At 48.6% G+C, this 14,618-nt stretch overlaps 1 protein-coding gene across 1 annotated transcript in view; it reads right to left on the reverse strand.

Moving 5' to 3' along the window:
* Positions 1-294: 294 nt before the first annotated feature.
* The window catches only part of LOC131672648 (carcinine transporter), a 1,420,696-nt gene continuing 1,406,372 nt past the window's right edge, over positions 295-14,618 (reverse strand). The window contains exon 11 of the mRNA XM_058950032.1: positions 295-548. Within this exon, the coding sequence (XP_058806015.1) occupies positions 365-548 (184 nt within the window). The 3' untranslated portion in view covers positions 295-364. The remainder of the gene's footprint in view (positions 549-14,618) is intronic.

The following is a 14,618-nucleotide window of genomic DNA, read 5'->3' on the forward strand; positions in this document are numbered from 1 at the left end:
TTTTTCTGGTTACGTAGAAGAGCAGGAGCCAAACATATATGGAGTAAATTATATTAGCAATACTTACTTTGCTGATGCTAAGTAAGGCACTGAGTAATCTTAATTACAACAAGAAACAATAATCGTAAGATTTCCGATGCTCGCTGTAAAAATGAATAGTTTTGAATTTTGGTCCAATGAAATATTTCATGTGTGATATTATTTTTAGCGAAGGGTGATTCTGTTTGATGCACTAAAGTAATCATCATTATTTTATCAATTAGAATATTTCAGGTAGTTTATAATTTTATTCAAATAAATTTTTTCGACAAAAATGAGCTAGCCGATAGTAACGAAGATTTTTCCAATTCACATAATTTTACTTTTAAAACCAATACGCCATTTTTATTGTACCATCTGAATCTCTTTGAGTATCCATCATACTTGTTTGTCTAACTAATAATTGCAAATTTGTTGGTCTTCGTTGGACATCATTGATGTTATATGAGTTTTTTTCTGAAGCATCCATTTGAAATATATCTTCATAGGCTGACATTTGTATGTTCGTCCTGAAAAAATAATTATACGGTTAAATCACCTACCAATAAAACTGACTAAGAATTGTTAATTAATTTAACTTTAAATTGTTGGATGCATATTCAATGATTAATTTATTCCGTGTTGTTACATTAAAAATCCCATTCAACTATATTATTCAGATTTTAACTGTATTACATTGAAGAGAAGATTGCAAACAAAGGCTCGAAAACTGAACTATGGTGTCACAGGCTTTTCCTAAAATCATACTAAATAAAATTTAAAAAAAATTTATATTATAATAATAACTAATGTATTCAAGATTTTTGTAAAATAATATAGTAGAATAAAATAATTGGTACCATTTTTCATAATTAATATATTATAAAAGTGTTTGTATTATCTTCTATAACAGGCTGCCGTTTAGCCTATAATATCTCTGGAACGTACCTATATAATGACTAAACGACGCCTAGTTATCTATGTGCTCGAAGCACATCAACCTACCTTGTCTTGGAGTGCGCCTGCGCAGAGTCTCTTCGATACTCCGAGTTGGGTTCCCCCAACTCGCCGCTTGGTGGCGCTGTCGCCCTTGCTTAGTAGCGCTCGCGCGGCCGCTGCTGGAAACTATGTTGACGATTCCCGTCTACCGGTATCCGCGTGATCCGTGCTACACTACCGGCTAATTCGAATCGAATGTAATCAGACGCGACCTCCAGACAAAGGAAAGACTAAATAATGATGACAAGATTTAATGATTACGATTGACCGATTTATTCAATTAAATCAAATACACGGGGGATTTGCCGAGAGTCTTGCGCACGCTAGCGCGAATGACAACACACGCTGTACGAGAGAGAGAGAGAAAACCGCGATCACCGCGAACTAACCGCTCGCACGCAACAATTAATCCCTTCGCGTACGCTGCGCGGGATAGCACGCTATTAACAATAATGGGAAGGTGCACCTACCGCGAGATAATAGAGGATACGGTGGCCAACCGTATCCGATCAACAAGCCGCTGAAAAGCTGCTTCGCTGCTCGCTGCACCGCCGCGATTACTGCTGTTGTGGTTGCTGCCGCTGCGGATATTGCTGTTGCTGTTGCTGCTGTCGCTGCTACTGCTGTTGCTGCTATTGCTGCTGTTGCTGCACTCAGCACACCGCGCTACTGTCCTCGCTTCTCACTTCGCACCACCAAACGAAAACGCGATAACGACACGGGAAAGGGTTAGCTACGATGTAGGCCGACCGAGTGACACAGTCATACTGCCTATTGAACGCTCCCCTCCCGGTCATTGCCCCTACGCGCCCTCTCTCTCTCGCGAACCGATCGCGGCTTCTCTCGTTCAGCCGCTCATTAACCTCGCGCGAGTCGAACGATTTTCGGTAATCGTTGCAGCCCCCTCCTAGCTTCGGACTACCGGACCGAACTACTTCACCGACTCGCGACCCTAAGGACAGGATTGGGAAAGGGGAGAAACTGACACAATCCATCCTCGTTACCATCATACTTTATTCGCCCATCCCGGGCCACTACTCCCCCACCTCATCTGCCGGAGCCTCCTGGCGCCTTATGCCTGGGATAGCGCCAGTGTTCCGACTTGTTGGGGCACTTGGACGTTGTGGTTATCCCGGGATGGCCGCATATGTAGCAGCCCTTCTTCGGCCGCCCACTGGGGCCAGGCTCCGCTCCATGGCCCTGGCTCCCTGCTGGTGGATAGGGCGGCTGGGCTGGAACTACCGGGGCGGCGATAAATGTAACGCCGCCCACCGTGGCGGATGTGCGCCCCCCTTGGGTGCGCACCACCACGGTAGGGTCGGAAACCGACCCGTCCACGCGGACCGTAAACTCCTGCACGGCGCCGGGGGCCCCCGAGACTCTCTTGGCCTGAGTCTGCGTCGGGGGCCTGGCTGGAGTCCTGGCCGCGACCCTATCAGTTGATGCCGTCGGTGGTAATACCGCCGGCGGGCCCGCGGCCGTTGGGGACTCCGGTCCCCGGTCTACGCGCAGCAGGGCCTCGCCATAGGCCCTCTGCCGCCGGACCACAGGAGCCCACTCCCCCAGCATCTCTTGGGCGCCGCGGAAGTCGAGGAACTCCCCCAGGTGTGCATGTACCTGGCGCTGAAGTTCCCCGACGAACTCCCACGCGTTTTCCAATTCCTGGAGGCCCAACCTCACGTGCCTCCAGGAATTTTCGAGCCCAACCTGCTGGGGACCCGGGAGTGGTTGCAGACCCACTGCCCCTGGCCACAGGCCTCTTTCGGCCTGGGGCACTGCGTTGAGCCGTCAGCCGTCGTCGGCTTGTTCGACTCTGGGGTCTGCACCCCCTGGTCCGTCGTGGACTTAGACCGACGGCCCTCTTCGGACGGGCCGTCGGTCTGGGTGGACACTTCCCGGGTCTCAGGCCTCCTGGTCTGGGCCCTCATACCTTCCCGGAGGAAGTCGTCCACCCGCTGGCGCGAGCGGCCTTCTCTGGCGGCCACCTCGACCTGGGCCCGGACAAATCTTCTGACGTCGCCGATGAGCCGGACGGCGTCCGGACCCAGCCTTAGGTCGAGCAACATCTGAGTGGCCGTCTCGAAGGCCTCTTTGCTCACTATCAGCTTCCTCTCCATCTGTAAAAGAAGAAGAGGGGAGTTAAGGGATGTCTCAGGTTTAGCCCTTAACCTAACCGTCGCTGCGTCACGCTCGATGCTACTGTTTACGAGGACGTCCCGGTCCCCTGCGATTTCCTCGCGAATGTGGCCCATTTGAGGGGGTAGCTGGCAGGACCACCTTCTGCACGTGCTGAGTGGTTCTACGGGGCCTGCCTCTTCCCCTTGCCGCATTGTCATTCAGGTCATCTCCACCTGGTGCCTGAGGTTCGCACGCAGGGTTCTTGCGCGGCCTACCACGGCCTCGCTTAGCCGGCGCCTCGATCGGTACCTTTGGGGCCGCCACGGGTTCCTCACACTCGTTCGCGGGGGCTGCAATCGCGACGCGCTCTCATATCGGATCCTCGCTGGATTCCTCAATCTTCGCTGGCTGGTCGCCTACGCCCTCCTCTTCCTCCAACGGTGTTGAGTCCCCTACTCCCGGTTCCTCATCATCCTGGTCCGAGAATGGGCCGAAATAGGGCTTGAGGATCTTGACGTGGATCAGCTCGGGCAACTCTTCCTGCTGGTTACCGACGCGGTAGGTATTAGTTTCACATACCTCCTGAATGACATATGGACCAGCATACTTCGGCGCCAACTTCGCCGAAACGCCCTGAGCTGCGGAAGACAAGATACGGTTCCGCTTCCACACCCAGTCCCCAACCCTAAAGTCGGCCTGGCGTCTCCTCCGGTTATAGTAGACCGCCTGATGGTCAGCCTCCTCCCTGGACTTAGAGCCAGCGCGTTCCCATAAATTGGGTAACTGGCGCATGTGCTCGCCCCATTCGGTCAGTTCTTGGTCCTCAGAAGCTTCCCGAGCCAACTGATCCTGGGCTCTCCTAAAGGTCGAGGGGGGAGTGGGCTGTCTACCGAAGACCAGCATAGCCGGGCTATAACCTGTCGCGCTATGAGTTGCCGAGTTCAACGCGAAGTTGAACTTTGGCAGGTGCTCATCCCAGCTCTTATGGTCCCGCTCCACGTACGACATGAGCATGGCCTTGAGGGTTTTATTCACTCGCTCTGTAGGGTTTGCCTGTGGGTGGTAAATTGGAGTAAGGGCGCGCCGGATGCCGTTCCTCGACAAGTAGGCATCGACCTCCTGGTTTTTAAATTCGGTCCCGTTGTCCGAAAGAAATATCTCGGGCGCGCCGAACCTGGTTACCACCCTCTTGTGCAATTCCCGTACGATGGTCCTTCCATTGGCCTTACGTAGGGGTACACACTCCACCCACCGAGTGAACAGGTCTAAGAAGACCAAAATTTACTCGAACCCTCTCGAGCTCTTTGGGAAAGGGCCAGTAATATCACTGGCCTCCACCTGCCAGGGTCGCGAGACTTCTCGACGACCCATCAGCCCGCAAGGCGGCCTTTGTTCCGCCTTGCACTGCTGACATACCGGGCAACTCCTCACGTACTCTCTGACCTGCTCGTATATCTTTGGCCAGAAATACAGGTGCCTAGCCCGGGAGAACGTTCGTTCTCTCCCCTGATGTCCCGCTGCTGGCGCATCGTGTACCTCCTCGAGCACTTGAGGTCTTTTCTCAGCAGGAACAACTAGCTTCCAGGCTTCCTCATTGTCGATGGACCCTTCGCTCTCCTCAGTCGGATTGTAGTGATACAATCTCCCTCCAACTACCTTCCAGGTAGGCTGACAATGTGGATCCTGGCATACTTCCCTGTATTTCTGAAGGTACCAGGCATCGGCAGTTTCCGGCTGATGAGTCATGGCACCCACTTCTACCACCCCCTCCTCATAGGCCCTAGATAAAGCGTCTGGCACCACGTTGAGGTCTCCTTTTCGATACTCTATATCGAAAACATGCCCTTGCAGTGCTAACGCCCAACGCGCTAGCCTTCCTGTAGGATTCCTCATACTGTGGAGCCACCTAAGGCAACTATGATCGGTGATGACTTTGAAGTGGTGCCCCTCAACATATGGTCGGAACTTCCCGATAGCCCATACTACTGCCAGGCACTCTCGTTCGGAGACTGTATAATTCCTTTCCGCACTGTTTAGGGAGCGACTGGCGTACTCAATTACGCGCTCCTGTCCATCGATTTCTTGCGTCAACACCGCGCCTATCCCACTATCGTTCGCGTCCGTTTGTAACACGAACTGTGCGCTGGGATCTGGCGACTGCAAGATTGGTGCCGAGACCATGGCATCTCGTAGCCTTTCGAAAGCCTGCTCCTGTTCCTGCTGCCAAGCAAACGGGATGCTCTTCTTCGTCAGGCGGTTTATCGGCTCAGCGATTGTCGCGAAGTCGGGTATAAAGCGACGATACCACGACATCATCCCCATGAATCGCTTCACCTGTCTGATCGTCCGTGGTATTGGGTACTCCATTATGGGTTCACGGTTCACTAGGACCCCCAGGTACTTGACTTCCGACTTACAGAAGTGGCTTTTGGTCTTATTCACGGTGAGGCCCGCACCTAGGATTCGTTGTAAAACCAATCCCAGGTGTCGCTTATGCTCCTCAAAGGACGGCGAGATAATAATCACGTCGTCGAGGTAAGCAAAAGCGAAAGGATCTAAATCCGGGCCAATCACTCTGTCCATCAACCTCTGGAAGGTCGCGCCGGCGTAGGACAATCCGAAGGGCATTCTCTTAAACTGAAAATGCCCCAGGCCGGGGATTGTGAACGCTGTAATGGGGCGCGACTCCTTTTTAAGAGGTATCTGGTGGTACGCGCTACTCAAGTCCAGTGTCGAGATGAACTTAGCATCCCTGATCCTTCGCAGGATGTCGCTCATGAAGGGTAATGGGTAGGCGTCCGGCTTGGTTACTGCGTTTACCTTCTGGTAATTTACGCAGAACCGATATTTGCCGTCTGCCTTCTTAACCATCACCACTGGACTTGACCACCCGCTGGTTGCTGGTTCAATGACGTCGTTGTCCAGCATGGCCTTGACCAGCGCGTGCATTTCGTCTCGCACCCTGTCGGAGACCGGGTAGTATTTCTGTTTACAGGGTCGAGCGTCTCCGATGTCTATCGCATGCTCGACCCCCACAGCACAGCCTAAACACTCGCCTCCGTCTGGAATTAATCCATCGACGAGGCTAGCTACTTCTTGACGCTGTGCTTCCGTGGCTTCTACCAGGCCTACGGGTGCGAGGCACGACGTACCAGTGACGCTTGCCACTTCCAACGGTACCGCCACTTTGGCTTTCGCCAAGTACAGCTGGTCCGTGTCAGGGTTCAGGTTGGCGCTGAATTCCCTCACGAAATTCGCGCCAACATAGCAGTCATCAGACAGCAGTGGCGTTATAGCGACCCTTACGTCTCTCGTGATTCCCCCTACTGTGAAGGGGAAAATCACATGACCCAAGATGGGACATGGGCGACCGTCGGCGAGCTTTGCCTCTCCCGCACGCGTCACATCCAGGCCCAGCCCCATGTCCGATGCCAATCTAAGTCCGAGTTGACCCATTACCGTCGATGAGGCTCCGGTATCGTAGAGTGCCCTCAATTTGTAGGCACCTATCCCCACCTGAAGCCACCATCTGGTTTCATCCTCGGGTCTGTACCTACGGGGAGCTTTCTCCGTCCCTCTCCCCTCTGTGGACGGGAGGCTTTCACGGCTCTTCTTGCCCTGGGCAGCCGCTACTCGCATCGACGTGCTCTCACCCGCTGGTTGATGGGTCGCCGGCGTATCCTCTGGAGCGTCAGGTGGTCTCCCGGAGCTTTTGGGTCTGACAGTCTCCTCTCCGACCCATTCAAACCTCTGCTCCATCACCTGAATCCGACCTCCGTACCCTTCCAGGATACAAAATGCCTGGTTACCCAGAACAGGCATCTGCTCGGTCGCTGTCGCTTCTAACGCCACCGCACTGCCAGGTCTCGTAGGGTCCGATATCCCTGGCGAGACCTTCCTGAACCCTGGGGTCGCTGACGGGCCCCTGCCACGTTCCAGCGTGGCGAGAGTTAGCCTTCCTCTCTTTGAAGTACCGGTCCATTTCGCGTCGCAGGGTCGCAATCTGCGACGACAGGTCTTCAATGCGGTCTGTCGCCTGCGTTGCAGCGATTGTGGGCCAGTCCTCGGGTTTCCCGGCCTGTGCTTTAACCGGTGACTCGGGTTGCAGCTGTTCCCTACCCCGAGGCTTGTTGGACATGGCCGCCGTTCGGGGTCCTGCCCGGGGCGGTGGTGCCTTTGCTGACACCCCCATGTGCTCGGGGTACAACGTGGACGTAGGCTCCAGCCTGGTCCTCGGGCGCTCGTCGTCCCGCAAAGCGGTCTCGATTTCGGTCGCCCGGGCGTGGAATTCGTCCACGTTGGAGAATGCGTTCCTCCGCAGCTGCATACGGATGGCGGGTAGGAGATTTGCGTACAGCAAATCCAATTGTCTTTGCTCCGGTAACGGCGGGCGTAGCTGGGCCAGCATGAAGAGGAGGTGGCAGGATTACTCCCGAACCAACTCTCCTTTCTCCTGGTACCGGGCTTGGGCCTCTTGCAGCAATCTCTGTTGCTGCAACTCACTTGACCCAAACCAACGTCGAGCGCCAGCCACGAAGTCGGCGTAACTCCTCCACTTAAACTTGTTAAGCTCGTACTAGGTCCTCGCAACACCTTCGAGGAGCTCTGATACCGAGCACAAGATTTCGCCGTCCGTTAGCTCGGAGCCCGCGCGTAGATCCTCCAGCCTTGACAGGAAGGTGTCCACGCACTCTTGAAGCCGTGCCTGAGTATCGCAGCTTCCATCCTCGGACTATCCTACCCGCGTCCCGAGTCGCATAGTACCCTGACGCCGCATTGGCGTCATACCAGGCGGATCCTTCAGGGATCGCCTGCTCTTCCCCTATGTCGGCGTCTCTTGGTCCTCTGCGTAGCGGCTGCTCCGTCCGTAAAGGCGCCTGCCTTTGGGGAGCCTCCCGATGTTCGCCAGGGGTTGACCTCTGGGGTTCCGGGGTACTTCCCGGCACTCCTGGGTCGTAGTGGCACGTATACGTGGACTGGAAGTCCACGGTTCTCCTGGCCCGCTCTGGTATGACCGTTCGTCGATTGGTGGGATCCCTGCTCCTTAACTGCTGGACCTCCACCTGCAGGGCGGTCACCTGGTCACTCCACGGCGCGCATACCTGGTCGTATCTTTCCAGCATCTCTAATATGCGGTTTATCCCGACTCGGTTGCGCTCGATCTCTTCGTTTAGTCGTTCGATCACGCACCGCTCTTCCTCTTCTTCTTGGGGTTGTAGCTCCGCGTTCTCGAAACGACGAGCTCTTCGCCTATCTGGCGATCCGGTGGAACCCTTGTGTTCACTACTGACCCTCTCCGAGGGCCCCTTGACCTCGCCGGTCCCCCCTTCCTCTGCGGGCTCTCGCTCCCCCGTCTCGCTCTGACTCTCCTCCTCTAGGTTGTCGTAGACCGCGAGAGTCCGCGTCAGGTTCGCCTCTACCACCTCATCCCTATATAGCAGCATGAGTGGGTGGGCGACAAGATACTCAGCTTCGGCTGCTTCTAATTCCTGTCGCCTGGACTCCAGCCACCTCTCTCGGCTCCTTCGCCTGCGTTGTGTCGCCTCCCTATCCAACGCCGCTCCTTGGAAGTCTAGGTCGATATATTCGCCTAACAACCAATACGCTAGTCGAACTGCCTGCATCAGCTTTGGACCGTCTGTACGCAACTCCAGTTGCGTCAGGTATCTATCCAGCTGTGTCGAAGGCAGTTCCGAAGCACACCGGGTTATCGTGTCGGCGGTATCCTCCATTTCGCTTACGCTGGGGCGCAGGTGACGGTTGAGGTTAATTTACCTAGTCGACCACTACCGCCTCCTATCGCCCAAGGCGCGAGCGGGGTGTTGCGATTTTTATCGGCAACTACCCAAATACGCCTTTAATTCCAAGGCAACAATACACGTGGCTTGTGGGTGTGTGCAGGTGCCGCGTACTCTAAGGAAGGACTAACTTCCGCTTCGCAACTATCTGCCTATAGGTGGAGGCTAACTGTTTGCTAGCTCCACCGGGTTAGTAAATCTAACCCTACACACACCCCAATTGCGCGCTCTGCAAGTACTGTCGCTCGGTGACTAACCCCCACTTAAATGCTTTAACGTGTATATAACCACTTAAACAGCAAAAAGTAAACCAAAATACGATTTATCACCTCTTTTATTCGCGTTAGAGCGACTCCGGACGTCTCTTCGACCCCTGGGGTTAGTGTGCTCTCGGCTCACAAAAGCAGGTGTTATTGGGTCGGAGAGGCGTCTTTTCCCTACCGCAGAGCACGTACCGAACGAGCTACGCGTTATTTTACCCGCTCGCACCTTAATACGCACGCGCGCAAACGTCTCTCTCTCCCGCGCGTCGCTCTCTCTTTTTGTGCAAATTCCCTCGTGTGTGAGTCCTAATATTAGTTGGGCGCCATGTAACAGGCTGCCGTTTAGCCTATAATATCTCTGGAACGTACCTATATAATGACTAAACGACGCCTAGTTATCTATGTGCTCGAAGCACATCAACCTACCTTGTCTTGGAGTGCGCCTGCGCAGAGTCTCTTCGATACTCCGAGTTGGGTTCCCCCAACTCGCCGCTTGGCGGCGCTGTCGCCCTTGCTTAGTAGCGCTCGCGCGGCCGCTGCTGGAAACTATGTTGACGATTCCCGTCTACCGGTATCCGCGTGATCCGTGCTACACTACCGGCTAATTCGAATCGAATGTAATCAGACGCGACCTCCAGACAAAGGAAAGACTAAATAATGATGACAAGATTTAATGATTACGATTGACCGATTTATTCAATTAAATCAAATACACGGGGGATTTGCCGAGAGTCTTGCGCACGCTAGCGCGAATGACAACACACGCTGTACGAGAGAGAGAGAGAAAACCGCGATCACCGCGAACTAACCGCTCGCACGCAACAATTAATCCCTTCGCGCACGCTGCGCGGGATCGCACGCTATTAACAATAATGAGAAGGTGCACCTACCGCGAGATAATAGAGGATACGGTGGCCAACCGTATCCGATCAACAAGCCGCTGAAAAGCTGCTTCGCTGCTCGCTGCACCGCCGCGATTACTGCTGTTGTGGTTGCTGCCGCTGCGGATATTGCTGTTGCTGTTGCTGCTGTCGCTGCTACTGCTGTTGCTGCTATTGCTGCTGCTGCTATTGCTGCTGTTGCTGCACTCAGCACACCGCGCTACTGTCCTCGCCTCTCACTTCGCACCACCAAACGAAAACGCGATAACGACACGGGAAAGGGTTAGCTACGATGTAGGCCGACCGAGTGACACAGTCATACTGCCTGTTGAACGCTCCCCTCCCGGTCATTGCCCCTACGCGCCCTCTCTCTCTCGCGAACCGATCGCGGCTTCTCTCGTTCAGCCGCTCATTAACCTCGCGCGAGTCGAACGATTTTCGGTAATCGTTGCACTTTATAATTCTGTTGTGACAGAGAATCGCGGCAAGGTTGTAGTTCTGCCGTCGGGTTCTCGTCGAGATCCGCACGCCATGCTTAGCTGCAAATATGTACGTATAGAACACACACTCATGCTTGATTTTGTCTGTCAACGTACGGCGCGAGGACAGGCGACGAAGGAAAGCGTAGGCGCTAGAGGAAAGAAAGAGTGAGGAGAGAGACAGAAGAAAGAGTAAAGAGAAGAGATCTTTTCAAGAGCTTTCGAATAGTATGCATCGCAAAATTTATGAAATCGGGTTTCTAATTTTTTCAATCGAATATTCATCAATGAAAATTCCGATATTTTCAGTCTATCTTTGATAACTTGCCAATTCTAGGGAAAAAATCCCACGAAAATTTTGAGCATAGCATTTTCTTCCTTTTTCCAAACCCTATCCAAATCACTCGTCAAAAAATTTTGTCCATCAAATATGACCCTTGTATGAGAAATTTTCTTGAAAATTGACACGTTTTTTCGACTTTTTATAACTTTATAAATAAAAATCCTAGAAAAAAGTGCACATGAAAGAAAATGATTCTCCTTCACGTAGAACATTGTAGAATTTTTTCAGATTAAAAAAAAATATTTTTTTTATCCATCTTTCTATGGTCGGTCAAAAAAAAAAAGTAAAATATTCATCTACAACGTGAAATTGTCTTCTTGTAAAATAAAAATTGTAGATTGCAAAAACTTGTTGTTCCCATTTTTTTTCCTCACAAGAACACTGTTTTTCAATAACAATAATGATGTCATGATTCAAATGAAAATACATGCTTAATCTGGAAAGGTATTTATTTGAAATAATAACTTTACATAAGTTTCATTGAGCCTAAAACTTGAAGATTATCTGCTATTTCACTCTGGATTGGATTCTAGCGTGATTTTAGTAAAATGTCATAACATAGAAATAGACAACAAAAAATAGATAACAAAAAATAGACAAAAGTAAACAAATGCGATAGAATGATGAACTAAATTTTTTGCTAAATATCATTCGAAATAAATAAAATTAGAATAAATAAATGCACCGTCTTATAACAATAACACGTAACAATAGTGACTTTGTAATTAACAAACATATACTTGCGATAATTAGAACTTGTATCACACAAATTAAACTTTTTTTTCATCAAAGTGCCCTCCTTTGTGCTTGATAACAGCTTTGCATATTCTTGGCATCCTTGCGACTAGTTTATCCAATGTGGTTTCTTGGAGATTGTTCCATTTTCTTTGAGAAATTTCCCATAAATTAGTTGCAGAGCTTGGGCAAGATTTTCTCACTGCTCGATCGAGCTCTTCTCATAGCAGTTCGATGGGATTCAAATCAGGCGACTGGGCTGGCCATTGCATAATTTTCAATTTTTTGTTCTTTTCTAAATTTAAGAGATAATTTTTATATAATTTGGATGTATGTTTCGGATCGTTATCTTGCTGAAACACAAATTGTGCTCACACTAGTCGAATTCCTGATGTTATAGCGTGCCTTTGTAGAATTTTTTTGTAACTTTCTTTCCTTAAGATTCCATCAATTTTCACAATCTCACCTACTTTTGATCCAGCAAAACTACTCCATAACATAACTGAACCAACACTATGCTTCACACTTGGAACTAAACAATCACTATTATATTTCTCACCAACTCGTCTTCTTACATACACTCTCCTTCTACTTCCAAAAATTTCAAATTTTGACTTGTCAGACCACAGAACATTTTTCCAATCAGAAATAGTCCAATTTTTTTATCTTTTTGCCCACTGTAAGCATTTCTTTTTATTTACAGATCGCAGAAGTGGCTTCTTAACGGCAACTCGACCTTTCTCTCGCAAACGTCTCTTTACCGTACTCACATTAACAGATTTTTCTAAATGTTTGTTGACATCTACGATAAGTTCAGAGGCAGTGGCTTTTCGATTACGCAAAAGTAGTATAGCAATGTATGTTCCAGCACCCCTGTGGGGGGGGGGATATTGTTAATAATAATTGTTAATGTTAACAATTATTATTAACAATATTCGTGGGGGGGGTCCCTGGTTTAACTCTTTGATTCCCTGTCCTACGCTTCAATGTTAATTATTATTAATGTTAATAATTGTTTATAATTTTTTGAGGAAGATTTATACGGCTCTTAGTCACTAGGGCTCCTAGTCCCTAGGGACCCTATACCTAGTGCTTTCAGTCTAATTAAATTTAAATATATATTTTTTTAAAGTTATAAATATATATTATTGACAATTTACTTGCTTTATTGAAAATGAAACGAGTAGAAAATAGCGATGATTTTTGAAAAAAATGAAGAAACAGACCGGAGAATCGAACCGGACTCCTCTGGGTTGGCCGGCTAGCGCTCTACCACTAGAGCCAATGCCACATGTACCTTAGAAGATGCATATTGTGTATATTAGCTACACACGCATACATTTGGTTTTGGACCTGAGCGTGCGGAGGAGGGGGAGCGCATGCTGTCTATAGTTCTAACTTGAGGATGCGTGCTCTCTCTCCTTCTCTCTAGCTCTGACTCAGCGTGGACCACAGCGTGCGGAGGAGGAGGGAACGCATGCTGTCTGTAGTTCTAGCCTGATGGGGATGTGCTACTATAGTAGTAGTAAATATGCGCTCTCTCTCTCTCTCTCTCTCTCTCCTACGCTCTAGCTAAGCGTGGACCATGGTGCATGGAGGGGAGCGTATGCTGTCTATAATCAATACGTGCTCTCTCCACGAAGGGAACTGTTTTCGTGAGAATGCTAGAGACTACGAATGCAGTCGCTCGACTGACGCCTCCTTGAGATGTTCCTTCTAAACATCTCTGCTAGGAGAGAACCTTATTCCCATCCGTTCGCCCTTTCTTGCAATCGTTATGATTATTTTACTATTTAAATAAGTACACATTTTATTATTTATTTAATATTTATTATTTTTAATTATACATTGAGTAGAGTACACTTTGTCTATAATTTTTTTATTCAGTGTCTGACATAGCTATTTTTAAATATTCAGTTGAATTTTTATATGAATTATAGTCATCTGTAAATCTTTCGACTGTGTCGATCCCTTTTGATTTTGCTTGTTTTTGTCTTTCCATCATCCAATCGTGTATCTTTTGTGTATTTACCGCAGCACATACTATATGCTCGCGATTTTGACTATGATATATGCAGGATGGTTTAAATTTAAGACTTAAATCTTCCAATCGCGGACATCTCATTTCAGTTTCGATATCTAAAATATTTCTGTAATTAAAAAAAAACTAATTAAATTCGAATTTAGAATTATATAATATTGTATATTATTTGAACCTACTTTTCAGGAATAAATTTTTTGAGCCATTGCTTCTTTTGTAATCCTTTCACATAAATATTTCTACAATGATGTAAATGACTACGAATAGTACAATTTAAAAAATTATATGGTAAAATACCATTTCTCCATAATATACCTATAAAATTGATTATATTAAATATTTCAAATAAAATCAATGTTAATTAACGATAATAAAAATAAATACCATGATGATGTAATTCCAACCACTTATTAACACTTTGATATTTAATAGGCATTTTGAGCCAATGATATGAAGATTTAAAAAGTAGTACTGTAGGTGAAGTATTAGAACATACTGGTAAATAGGCAAACTCCTTACAAATAAAAATATTATTAGGACTCTGAAAGCCTTGAACATCCAAAATATAGTCCATCTTAGAGTATAAATCCAATTATTCTCTATGATATGTGAGCTGAATCGTATCTTAAAGCAATAATGACTATATTTTTATTCTGAAGATCTATATAAACCCTTTAATACTAAATTAATAAGTTAGATGGTGGTACAGTCGGTTCACCCCCACTCTTCCGTTTTAGCTATCCCTTCCATATACTTCCTACAGCGCCCTCAGTTTGCTGGCAGCACCCTCACTTAACCTTTATAAGCCGCTTCGACCTAGCAAAAAACGCAGTCTCTCGAGACAGCCTGCGAGATAAGCTTGCCTTACCTTACTCCATTGCAAGTAGTTCCTGAGTAGGTAGTTGAATACTTAATGATTTGTTAAACGAATCAATATTAATTA

This window comes from Phymastichus coffea, unplaced genomic scaffold, assembly GCF_024137745.1.
Source record: "Phymastichus coffea isolate CEN01 unplaced genomic scaffold, Cenicafe_Pcof_1.1 PCOF00012, whole genome shotgun sequence".
In the NCBI taxonomy this organism is placed as follows: Eukaryota; Metazoa; Arthropoda; class Insecta; order Hymenoptera; family Eulophidae; genus Phymastichus; species Phymastichus coffea.